The following is a 13,693-nucleotide window of genomic DNA, read 5'->3' as shown; positions in this document are numbered from 1 at the left end:
AGCTTGGCTACATAAAAGACAAACTGTTGTATGAGAATACAAGGGGAGCAATCCAGAAGTATAACAGAAGTGACTAGTCTGGCCATTTCCAGGCCTGTTCTCGCCACCTCCCTGGTTAGTTGCAATTGTCATCGGACTAAAGCATTAGTACCTTTGGCTAACCAAGAGACCACAAAGCTCACCCCTGATTAAAATTACAATACATTTTTTAAAAAGTGTTACGGATTATTGAATGAAACAATGTGTCAAAATCTGCACTTTCAAGGTAGTGGTAGCTCCAGGGCTGCCTGCATCAATACACCCACAATTTGCCCACAATTCCAAACAGGTAGTGAGACAGACACATAAGCGCAGACACAGCTATACAGAAGAGCAAGGAGTGTACTTAATGAATGGTATCAATTTGAGAAACAATTGCACCCATTTTTGATGGCCACAGCACTGGCTGTGGTTGTAGATGAGCCCTAAAGTGTTGCACCTCCATATACATTTGGGCATTGTTAGAAGTCATGGAGCAAAGAAAGAAATCACCAACACTCAGCCTAATTTACTAGGCTGATCAGCTGCTAGAAACACTCATATGCTGGCAGTCATTCTTACCTACATTCTAAAACAGACAAGCTAACAGAAATAATACTCATTATTTGCACACAAACAAGAGTGGGTTATACAAAGCACTGACAATTCTTCCTTTGTTTTGTATACACACCAGCCTTTTAGCTGTCAGTCAGCCATTAGAAAAAGAGATTTTTTCACAGGTTTCCATTAATTAACTAGGGCTGAAAAAGTTGCCTTGCTTGTATTACCAGAGATCCTAGTAAAGGATAAGTTAACATGGCTTTACCACTCAGCTACATATTAGGCTAAGGGCACACAGAGCTTTATGATCTGCTTTATTTTTGCAGGCTGAGGGAAATGGATGAGTACCGTGGTCCAGTTCAATTGATTTGAAATGTATCCTCCTGGGTGTGCTCACGTGCAATGGGACGAAAGCCGAGATCTGCCCGAATACGTGAAAGGAGACATCTTTGGGCCGAACTCTGCTCTGCTGGGTGTGTGCACAGAGCGGAGCAGGGGCATGGAGCGGATACGTGTAATTTTGCAGGCTTAGAGCAGCAGAACTGACAGCTTGTGTCCCCAAATCCTTACTACAGAATGTTGCTGGGGTATTAAAGATTTTGAATGGAAGATAAGATTTAATACACTTTCCCCCAAATGTAATATTTGGCGTTATCGCAGCACGCATTCGCACTTTTGCGAGTATATTTGCGCTAAGCGGAATGCAATATTTTTCGCACAGATAATATTACATAAGCACAAAACAGTAGCAAACGCAAAAATAAGATGAGTTGCAATGAAAGATGTTTTCACTGGAAAAAAACTAATAACCATATACCTTTACCATAAACTAATAACCATATACCTTTATAAAAAAAAATGCTGACATATATCTTTACCACATATAACTTGACCACATTTTTAAATTACATGAAGAATATCGAAAAAACTTACGCAATGGGAACGGTGGAATTGCTCCACGAATATCTTTCTGCAAAAGTTGTACATACACCTTCTTCTCACAACACTGATAGCAAAGTCACGTGAACACAATTACATTGCGATTAGATTGCGAATAACATTTGCACTGAACAGCGACTACAGACATGACTCGCAATATAAGCAATTTGCGATAAGAAGTTTTATTACATTGATAGCGCAACAGAGCGCAATAAAAAAAGTTCGCAAAGTGGAGGGAAATGGCGGAAACAGTGGCAGTGGCAAAGCGAATTATTACATACCCACTCTCGCGCACAAACTACTTGCAATTCGCTTTGCGAACAGTTTATGCGATTGCGCGTGATATTAAATTCCCCCCGTTAGAGTCCCCTTTATTAAAGGTTGAATTTCGAATTCATTTGAATTTTTTTTCATTGGAATATACTCACAATTTGACTGGGGGTTACTAAGGAAACATTTGAATGTCTAATATTTGATTTGTTTCACCCAAAAAAAAAAAACCTTGAATTTTAAAAAGGCTATTAACATCTCCTATTAGCTCAACCAAATTCAAATTTACTATACGGCCCTTAATAAATCTGCCCCTTACTGGTTGTACTGGACTCATGTGCCCCAATAAGACTAGTACCAACACCTCAAATTATTTTTGTAATATTTAATCAAATAATTTACACATGTAAAATGTGCAATCTGTTTTGTTAATTTCTTTGTTAGAAGTTATGGTAACACAACTCCAATGCTCCATATGTAATAAGAGACACAAAGATGCCTATGAGAACTGACCCATAGCAACCAATGAGATGTTTTATTTTAAGCAGGTGTAAATGGTAGCTGAAAATGGCAATCTGCATCTTGGGAAAATAATTTGTCACTAGAAATCACTGGGAGACAATTACAGGCGTTTGTGGCCACAACTATACAGTACAATGAAAAAGACAAACTTACTTATAAGACATATGCTTTATATACCAGTGTTTTACTAAATGTGAAGCCATTCTGACATGCCTTTACTGGTCCTACCAATACATTATTCCAAAAACATACATTTCCAAGATTTTTAATTTTTTTCTGTCCCCTAAAAAACGTAAAAAGGATTTTATTGTATATGAAATGCTTTTATTTGCGGGAAAAGCAAGACTGAACAACTACAATCCCACTACATGTTGCTGCTACTATATGACCTACAGTATATGACTATATAGCACCTTCAGCACTAACATAGCTCAAGCTAAGATTTCAGTCCATTTATATTTCAGTTGCTTTCCAACTTTCTGGTTATGGCTCTTTTCTCATTAGAAGAAATGTAAATATTTATATAACAGCAGATACCTATAATTATAACCAAGGCTGGTAGTTGCATTTCAAGCAGACAGGAGTCTTGACTACAAAGGAAGAATCACTGCTTTAGATCATATAAGGTGATTATTAGGACAGTTTTAAATCTTAAAGGGTGTTATTGTCTCCTCTATAGCAGCTATGTATACATTTATGTAATTCAAACACAGATGAAAAAAACATTGTTGGCTTTCAGGGGTCCTCAACCTTTTGTACCAGTGAGGCAATACTAAAAAGTGTGGGGGAGCAACACAAGCATGAAAAAATATGGGCTCTGGTTGGCTGACAGCCCCTATGTGGACTAACAGGCTACTAGAGGATCTATTTGGCAGAAAACATGTTTTTTATGCAATCACAACTTGCCTTCAAGCCTGGAATTCAAAAATAAGCACCTGTTTTGAAGCCACTGGGAGCAACATCCAAAGGGTTGGTGAGCAACATGTTGCTCCTGAGCCATTGGTTGGGGATCACTGATTTATACCAAGTGCATCGAAAATGAGTGTTTTAATAAGCACTACCAGCAGCACAAGAACATACTGACACAACCTGTATGCTACTGACAAAAATGGGAAGACGACAGTCATCCTGCTCCAGTAACTTCTGCCTGAACTAGTGGGATAGTAATGATATTTACATGGACAGAGCTATGCAAAACAACTCCTTTCTGACGCACAGCAGACAGTGAGCAGTCTATCTGTAGAGGCAAAACATCACCACCCAGGAGTAAGAGTACAGCCCAAGGGATGGCTAACACAAACATTTAAAAATGGACAAACAAATTAAGCATTGCATGAGCCTGAATAACCTTTGACGAAGTTAGGTATTTTCACTGTATGACTAAATGAGGGTAATTAAAAAAAAAATGAAAGTACAGGTATACAAAGTTCATGAACCCATAGCATTTGGAGATCTAAACTAAAAGTAGGGTACCAAAGAGGGTCGGGATTGAAGCCTTCAAGATTTAACAGTGTATTTAGCCATGCTGGAGGTAGAAGTTTAGCAACCTCTGCAAAAAAAAACAAAGATGTGAAGATGAAAATTTAATATGAGCTTTAGCATACTGAAATAAAAAACTTTGGAAATACAATAAATTAAATATCCTGCATTGTTTCTGAAATAATCAAGTTTATCTTCACTAACCTTCTCTCAGTATCTGTTTCTCTTCATTCTGTCTTCATGCAGGAGTTGGATGTCAGAAAGTCATTGACAGTTAAATCCAATATACAGTATCTTATAGGGGGGCTATCTCCCTAGCAGATGAATTAAAGCTCGCTCAAATAATGGATTCCAGTACAAACAAAATCTAACAAAAAAACTGCCTTTTGCACAAATCCTGCATGTAGAGAGACATGATGTCTGGTGATTTTAATTTCTATATAAGGTATATTGGATCGAACTGTCAATGAATATCGGACACCCAACTGCTGCATGAAGACAGAATGAAGAGAAACAGATGCTGAGAGAAGGATAGTGAAGACAAACTTGGTTATTTTAGAAACAGTTCAGAATATGTAATTGATTGTATTTAGAAAGTTTCTTATTCCAGTATGATATCAATATATATCAAATTTTCATTTTAGCGATAGTTCCCCTTTAAAGTGGTTGTTCACCTTGAAACAACTAGGGGGTATATTTATCAAAGAGTGAAGTTAATAGTGAATTTCCGCCACTAGAGTGAAATTCCACCACTCTCCATTCATTTCCATGGGATTTTTATAGGCGTATTTATCAAAGGGTGAACTTTCACTTTCACCCATTGATAAATACGCCTTTCAAAATCCCATAGAAATGAATTGAGAGTTGTAGAATTTCACTCTAATTGCGGAACTTCACTCTTTGATAAATTTACCCCAAGTTGTTTTCAGATAGATCACCAGAAATAACGTATTTTTCCCAATTACTGTCTATTTTCTATGTGTCACAGTTTTTCTAATATTAAATTGTGAAGTGTCATTTTTCACCTTTTAAAGCAGCTCTGGGAGGGGGGTTCGCCGACCCTGTCAACTGTTCTAAATTAATACATTTAGTTGATACATTTCTTATCTTTGTCCCTGCTGAGCAGTATCTCTGGGTTTCATTACAGGCAGCTGTTAGACTTGATACAATAGTTGCTAATATTCCAGAGATGCTGCTGAGAAATGTATCAACTAAATGTTGCAAACTTGTAAAAGTTCAGAGTCTGCACCTGAATTACTGAGCTGCTGGACTGAAACACCAGAGACAGAAACATTCAACTTTAAACTTAGATTTAGGAAAAACAATAAAAAAATAAATAATGGAAATTAATTGAAAAAACTTCTTTATTTCTGAGGAACAATCTGAAAGCAACTGACCTGAATAAAGTGTTTGGAAGGTGAACAACCCCTTTAAGCAGCTGTAAGAATAGGATTCAGCACAGAATACACTGAAACCCAGAATCTACACAGAATATTTAACTTGAGTGTCAGTGCCATGTATGTGTTGAGGTGCCACAAAGAAGGCATGACCTATTTCTAACAATATCTAATAAACAGTCATGATTGATACCATTCAGAACAGTTCGAAAACAATGCATTATAGACAGGTCAGTGGTTACTCTCTGAAACAACAATTCAAAAGAAATGAAGGGACATTCAACAAAAAGCAAATGTACACAATACAAGCTAAATTCTATAGGAATATTCTAGGCTACATCAGCATAACTGAAATGCCAGCTACATAGAATTAAAAGCAGCTGCACTATTTAGCATGGGTCCTGAGGATGGTTACCATCAGTTTTGAGTTTTTCCAAAACATTTTTTTTTTTAAAAAAAAAGTGTTAATAAGCATGTTAACATTTCAACTGGCAGAAATCCTGCCATTTAAAAAGGAGAAAGAATCACAAAGATCTTGGCACAATACAAGAAAACTTTTCCTTTACATTTTTACTGTAAGAAGAAAATATCTGTGTGATCTTTGCCTTATGGAACAATAAACAAGCTATTTATAATCAAATGGTTAAATGATAAGCCTCATACTCATAATTCAGGAATTTACACACTGTACTAATGTCAACCTCAACCTGCTATATTATAAAAATAGTGATGTCAAATACTGTACTTAGAGAAAACACAGTAAACAATGTTGCTCAGAAAGAATCCTATACTTCCGCAATGTTTAATGGAAATCCCTATTTAAAATAAAAGTGCATTCAAGCAAATGTCTTCAATGGAATATTATAATCTCCTTTGCAATCTGAACCAAAAAATGCCAATGGGTGTGGGGTCATGAGACTAAATGTTGGTCATCCAACTAAGGAAACGTATAGAGGAATTTGTTCCTGGTGGACCAGAGGAGCTTAAATAGCCGAGAGGTAGGTCGCTTACACTTCCTACTCTCATAGGGCATCAACACAGTGAATCTGCCCAGGGGCTAGTACTAAAATGCAGAAATCAAACTGGGCAGACATAAAGCAAAGGAAATGAATTTAAGTTCAGGCAAGTGAGCTTTCATTCATGTACAGCATCACTGGCAGAGGTCTAGGTAGGTGGCAAACAGACAAAGGTTGTTAAAAAGGAAAAGGATCGCTACACTTAGAGGGATGCCCTTTAAGATGGTCATACACATACGAATAAAATCATATTTATTTAATTCAACCAACCTTTACAATATGCAAGAATGATAACTATTTAGTGATTGTGAAGTTATTTGTAGACAAAAGTAGAAATGAAAGTAGTTTTGTATTTACAACAGGTCTTAAGGGAGCACAAAAATAAGCCTATTTCTCATGAAAGCTTGTGTTTGGCAGCACTATATTTAAGATGTCAGCATTAGGATGGACCCTTGGATGCCCCTAACTTGAGCTTCATTCAAACATGCAAGCTAGGACGTTCCAAAGGGCATCGCATATAGTTCTCAGATTCTAAAAACTGTGCCAAATGCTCCTTTTACCGAGCACTAAAAGCACAATTTCGTGCCACTTACTGCACCTATATTGTGTTGGTGGAGAAATCAATTCTTCTCCACAATGCTTTTCATGCTTCTCTTATTCTCCTCTTTCTCAGGTCTGTCTATCACAGAACATATGTACAAGGCATTGTGGAAACTGGAGTCTTGGCTGGAAAGGAGCAGGCTACCAATACAGTGTTTCAATGGTATCAGTAGGAAAACAGAGGCGGAAATAGTTAAAGAATAAAACCGCTTCAAAATCATTGCAAAGTTGCTTAGATGTACAAATTCATTATGCATAAATACATTTTTTTTTTTTTCTTTGGGTGGGCATCTGCTTTAATTACTTTAGTCTACCATGAGAGGATTATAGAAGCCCTAATTAAAATAGGACACACAAGTTATGGTTGTCAAATTGGAAAATATCCATTTTCTTTATAGTGTTGGATACACTACATTTAATTAGAACTTGTTTGTTGAACAGTGTATTTAGTTTTGACCCGAAACATTATGAGGCCTATTTATTAAAGCTTGAGTTTTTAAAGGGAAAAAATGTTAAAGTTTTAGAGGGAATAAAATTATGCTCCAAAGCTGCTAATAATTCAAATCCAAAAATACCCCAGCTACAATCAAGTAAAAGTCAATGGCAGATGTCCATTTAACAATTTGAAGATTTTTTTTACTTTCATGATCTTTGAGGGTTTCGGCCTAGTTTTTGTTTTAATTTAATTTGACGCAGGATTTTGTGGTAAATTTTTCCCGCAATTCGGGTTTGGAACGGAAAAAGCACAGATGTATTTCAGAGCTTTATGGTTGGTGGGTTTACAGATAATAGATTCTACACCTGCATTATGTAAAACAGTAGCAAATACATCCAACCTATGAGTCAGAACAAAGATAAATAAATTCATTCAGATTCAGACACAAAGCCAAACAAAGGCAATGGGCAACAGGCAACATACAAGTTGGCAGTTTTTCTGGAAAAAATAAAAAATATATAAACTTTCCTTTCTTTTTATCTTTCATTGGCATCACACATTGTTTTTACGTGACAGATGGTATAATACCAGTTAGCTGTCAATCCTAAATTCGAGTTATATACTTAGTTAGGCTGTAGTAAATTTCAGATAATCATGGGCAAGAAGACCTTTCTAACCTGTACGTTTTTCACCAAATCTAAAGTTTATAAATTTATTTGATGATGTTCTTGATGGTAACTGTAAAACCTAACGACAGAGGCTATAGAGTTGTACAGCTGCACATTAAAAGAATAGTGAATTACTTTGATGTTGTATAAAGCACATTCCTCATTAAAAGCATTGTGTAGTGATGTGATGGTTTGTGAATTCTCCCAGTTAAAAGTAAAGTAGGAATTCTGAGATACACGGCATTATAAAATATCTCACTACCTGCAGCTTAAAGGAGAACTAAACTCTAAAAATAAATCGATATACTGAACTTATTGCACCAGTCTAAAGTTTCATATTCTCAATAGCAGCAATGATCCAGGACTTCAAACTTGTCACAGGGGGACACCATTTTGGAAAGTGTCTGCAACACTCACATGTTCAGTGGGCTCTGAGCAGCTGTTGAGAAGATAAGCTTAGGGGTCGTCACAAATCATCAAGCAGAAAATAAGGTTTATGCTATCTGTATTAATTACTAATCAGCTTCATATTGTGACATTTATATTCTATGTGTACTGTACATTGTGAGTGGGTCCCTAAGCTCAGGATAGTGACACCAGCACAGAACATGTGCAGTGAATCAGCAGAAACTAAGATGGGGAGCTACTGGGGGATCTTTGGAGACACAGATCTATACTGCTAAAGGGCTGTGGTTGCCTTAGGCTGGTACAGAAGCTCAAAAAATGTATTGCTACTTCTTTAATTAAGCTTTACTTCTCCTTGAAGATCTAATCCATGTGCCAGTCGTGAAATGTTTCTTACCCACTGTTTGCTGGGCCTGTGCCAGTTTCAATCTTCAGGGAGCCCAGTCCTGTAAAAGACATAACTGTCTAGCACAGTAAAAGCTGTCCTCAGGCAGCACCATAGAAAAACAGCACCCAGGTCCCTGGCTGGCTGCCATTCTGCTACAGTATTAGTGAAACATATTGCCCTGTATAAGGCTTCTAAAAAAATTTGAATTCCAAAGGGGTGCAGACAACCCAGTAATAATGCAGCAGTCAAACCAAGCACAGTAATGCCAAGAAGGTGTGATTATTTCCATACTTTTCTTCTGAAGTTGCCAAGTTTGTGCAAAATAAGATCACAAAATATCAGTTTTTATTAGGCACCTTCTCAATGGAGAAACTTCCAAAGGACTTAGGGTATATTTGTGGTGACCAAAGAGAACATTGAAATTACATCTATGTTAGGGTACTTCATTGTGCAAAGATTTTAAAAAACATAGTTTAAAATAATTCTAATTCATGTAACATCTAGGTAGAAGTCTCTGTTAAATGTGGATGTTACTCTAATAAGGGGCGATGCCATTATAATATTTTACTTGTATTTTTTCTGAAAGGAAGGTGCAATACATTCAGTTGTGTTTGCCTTTACTATGAATGGATAATGCCAGGCAGTTTCAACTTAACAAGAAGCACTTATTCATCACAGCACACAAAAAACCCCTATCTTCTGGTTAAATATCAAGACAGTGGATTAACAGTTATATGGAATCGGATAATGCATAAATATTCTCCACACAACAGTTCCATGACGCCATGTAGTGTGCCCAGAAGAGTAAAAGTTAAACATTTACTCAAAGTTTCCTCTACCTGAATGAATATTCAAAGCCATCACAACAAAAACATCCACGCTGGAAACTCGTAACATGCAGAATAGTGTATCAATTACTATTATTATTACACATATTTTAAATGCGTCAATGTTTCACAGTGCTGTAAAATAGTGGCTATTAACATACAGATTACATACAAAAAATAATATTAGTGGCATAACTATAGGTGGTGCAGACCCAGCAACCATTCGGGGCCCAGTAATGACAAGTGGGGGGGAGGTATATTGTGGGTCTCTTACTGAGCACATGCTCTAAGAAGGGGAGCCCCAGAATTGTTTTTTACTTTTCTGGGGCACAGGGCAGACATTTTAAAGAACTTTGGCCTGTTTAGTGCACACTGTGGGAGATACCCTTTCCATTCTGTGTGTGTTTGTGTGTGTGTGTGTGTACCCTACTACATTACTATGTACTCTCACACAGCTTGCACTAGCAAATGGATCGAAATGCAACAAACAGCACACACAAGAAAACACAGCAACCCACATAATATTAGTATTGAATCGGTCTTTATGGAAGCTGCTATACCAGTTGCTGCAATATCACCATGCATAAAGTATTTCCCATAGTCTTCACCTCTATTCTAGACAAACCATGAATCTATCAAAAACAGGGATACCGGTGTTTTGTTTTCCTGCCAGGTGAAAAGGGATTTTTCAGGGCTTACCATTGGCCGGCGGGCGCCTGCCACATACACTAGTCGGAGGCTGATGGAAAAGAAGAACAGCAGATATGAAAAAAAGAGAGAGTTTTAATAAGCACTGATCAATATTGCTAGTGCGGAGACAACAGACTATTCAAGACAAATATAAAGTCTCTTTATATGTAGAATATGGGCTATACAATATATTATAGAATATTATAGAACTATATATTGTAACAAATAGCAGACAGGACACTATGCCTTTGTGGAAAGTTGTGAATAGTGTCACAATAAAGCGATTGAGAGAGTGGTAACATTGCACAGGTACATCACGTTTATGCCATTCCTATGGGATTGGACTTGAGAATTTGCCCAATTACTTGTGGCAAATTGCCCCTGCGAGACTGCTGGCTGCAGCGAGTGCCCCAGCGAGACTGCTGGCTGCAGCGAGTGCCCCTGCGAGACTGCTGGCTGCAGCGAGTGCCCCTGCGAGACTGCTGGCTGCAGCGAGTGCCCCTGCGAGACTGCTGGTGCAGCGAGCTGCCCCTGCGAGACTGCTGGTTGCAGCGAGTGCCCCTGCGAGACTGCTGGTTGCAGCGAGTGCCCCTGCGAGACTGCTGGTTGCAGCGAGTGCCCCTGCGAGACTGCTGGTTGCAGCGAGTGCCCCTGCGAGACTGCTGGTTGCAGCGAGTGCCCCTGCGAGACTGCTGGTTGCAGCGAGTGCCCTGCGAGACTGCTGGTTGCAGCGAGTGCCCCTGCGAGACTGCTGGTTGCAGCGAGTGCCCCTGCGAGACTGCTGGTTGCAGCGAGTGCCCCTGCGAGACTGCTGGTTGCAGCGAGTGCCCCTGCGAGACTGCTGGTTGCAGCGAGTGCCCCTGCGAGACTGCTGGTTGCAGCGAGTGCCCCTGCGAGACTGCTGGTTGCAGCGAGTGCCCCTGCGAGACTGCTGGTTGCAGCGAGTGCCCCTGCGAGACTGCTGGTTGCAGCGAGTGCCCCTGCGAGACTGCTGGTTGCAGCGAGTGCCCCTGCGAGACTGCTGGTTGCAGCGAGTGCCCCTGCGAGACTGCTGGTTGCAGCGAGTGCCCCTGCGAGACTGCTGGTTGCAGCGAGTGCCCCTGCGAGGCTGCTAGCCGCAGCGAGTGCCCCTGCGAGACTGCTGGCCGCAGCGAGTGCCCCTGCGAGACTGCTGGTTGCAGCGAGTGCCCCTGCGAGACTGCTGGTTGCAGCGAGTGCCCCTGCGAGACTGCTGGTTGCAGCGAGTGCCCCTGCGAGACTGCTGGTTGCAGCGAGTGCCCCTGCGAGGCTGCTGGCCGCAGCGAGTGCCACTGCGAGACAGCTGGCCGCAGCGAGTGCCCCTGCGAGACAGCTGGCCGCAGCGAGTGCCCCTGCGAGACAGCTGGCTGCAGCGAGTGCCCCTGCAAGACTGCTGGTTGCAGCGAGTGCCCCAGCGAGACAGCTGGCCGCACCGAGTGCCCCTGCGAGACAGCTGGCCGCACAGAGTGCCCCAGTGAGACAGCTGGCTGCAGCGAGTGCCCAGACGAGACAGCTGGCTGCAGCGAGTGCCCCTGCGAGACTGCTGGTTGCAGTGAGTGCCCCTGCGAGACTGCTGGTTGCAGCGAGTGGCCTTGTGAGACAGCTGGCTGCAGTGAGTGCCCCTGCGACATACCTTTTTTACTGGAAAGTCCCTATTTTCTCTGCACTGAACAGCCAGAAAAAGAAAAGACGTTTCTAACTTAATTGGCTTTTGGCAGAGAGCACAGAACATCTAACAGGTGCAAATAAGATAAGATTTTTGAGACACAAAAAAAAACAGTTTCGATAAGAAGAATTATTTTCAAACTTTCATAACCTGCCAAATTTTGTAAAATTAAAAATTCCCTGCGCTACGTGCGAAAACATTTTTTGTCCCTCTATTTACTTCCAAAATGTTGGGAGGTATGCCTGCGAGACTGCTAGCTGCTGAGAGTGCCCCTGCGAGAGAGCTGGCTGCTGTGAGTGCGTGAAGCTGGCCGGGGAGGATGTTCCAAGTGCCCTGGTTAAAAGGACACGGAAGTGAGGTGTGTGCAACGTGTCAGTAAGAAGCAGTGAGTGCTGCAGTGTTGTACAGGGCTTGGCCAGGGAAATGACTCGGGAGCTCAGTAAGTAGCTGCTCAAGGTGCCGTCACATTAATGTGCAGTGACAAATGAACGGAAACTGTCCCCACACTCACACACGGGTACCCAGCACCCCCACTATGTGAATGTAGAGGCGCTGGCTGGGCTGAATTGTAGTACATCAGTGAATGGAGTAAGTTCTCTCCCCAGGGATGCACAGTAATAAGGATATGAGCGAGACAATGTGCTACTCACCCCCTTTCACTCCCACGGTAGGTTCCAGTTTAGCAGCTGCGATAACCAGGATAATGCCGACAATAAACCATTCTTTCCTCAGTCTCTCCAGCAGGCCCATCCTGACAGCTCGCTCCGTCTCTCTCCTTCTTCTCACTGCTACTGACTATAAGAACGACCAATCGTCCCCGCCCCCTTGCTCCCGAGCCCTTCTACATACATGTAGCACCTCAGGTATCTGCAAGCAAACCAGCGGCCTGGAGGCTGGGCATTGGGGTTTCAGTTCATTTCAACGGGGCAGAACGACCCCAGCCACTGCTAAGAAACTCTCCCAGTGAGCCGCCATCATTACCAAGCAGTCTAGAATATCAGCGCACGCATAAATGCCTCAGCTCAGGCACAAGTTCCGCCGCAGGGAACTGATGAGAGCTGGGACGCACATACACACTAGCAGTAGTGCTACAGTATAGGCTGTTACTATGAAATGCTCGCAGATGGCGGGAGAGACTACAGAAGCCGGGTGGTCCATACAAATCTAGAACGCGAACCTCTTCTGTGCTATGAATTTAAGGGCACCGGCTTCCTACACTAGCACTCTGTATAATTATTGTAGTAGTTGCATGATGTTTGCTATGGCAGAGCCCATCTAATGACTTGTGTAGAAGCAGCTAGATCTGCTACAGACCACAGTACTATATGACCAGTTTGGGCAGGGTACAGTTGGGCTTCCTTACAGAAACCATACAAAGGATACATGTATTAATTAATGTTAGCTATAGTCAGTACATACATCTAGTCTAGGATGTGCAAAGCTCAGTCTCCCAGCTGGTAATGAAGGTCAACTAATATTATTCAAATATTGGAAAAAAGATCTTTCTCGTGTTAGTTCCCCTTTAAAGAGCCTGTTACTCCTGGACGAGTAACAGGCTCTTTAAAGGGGAACTAACACAAGAAAGAACTCTTTTTTTCCCAACACATGGTGGCAGGTGCTATTTGAATAACTTGAATGTACTACGCCATATTTGCGCTTTGTTGTCTTGTTTTCTCTGTTGCCATAGGCGCTGATCCATTTTTTTCTTGTGAGATTTTTTCATGTTCAGCTGAGAGACTGGAAAGGACCGTCAGGAGTGAACAAATCGAAAGGACTTGTTTTTTCTTATCTTT

General features: G+C 41.0%; 1 protein-coding gene across 3 annotated transcripts in view; it reads right to left on the bottom strand.

Annotated features, from left to right (window-relative positions):
- The window catches only part of slc10a7.S (solute carrier family 10 member 7 S homeolog), a 110,965-nt gene extending 97,920 nt beyond the window's left edge, over positions 1 to 13,045 (bottom strand). Inside the window, exon 1 of one of the 3 annotated variants that reach the window (XR_005963494.1) lies at positions 12,551 to 13,045. Coding sequence is in view for 1 of the 3 variants with exons in the window: in NM_001087260.1 (NP_001080729.1) it covers positions 12,551 to 12,650 (100 nt within the window). In the remaining 2 variants the exon portion in view is untranslated. 3 annotated transcript variants of the gene reach the window in all.
- Positions 13,046 to 13,693: the final 648 nt, after the last annotated feature.

The sequence above is a fragment of the Xenopus laevis genome, chromosome 1S (genome assembly GCF_017654675.1).
Source record: "Xenopus laevis strain J_2021 chromosome 1S, Xenopus_laevis_v10.1, whole genome shotgun sequence".
Lineage (NCBI taxonomy): Eukaryota > Metazoa > Chordata > Amphibia > Anura > Pipidae > Xenopus > Xenopus laevis.
The sequence above is the reverse complement of the archived record's forward strand: the minus strand, read 5'-3'. Positions and strand labels throughout refer to the sequence as shown.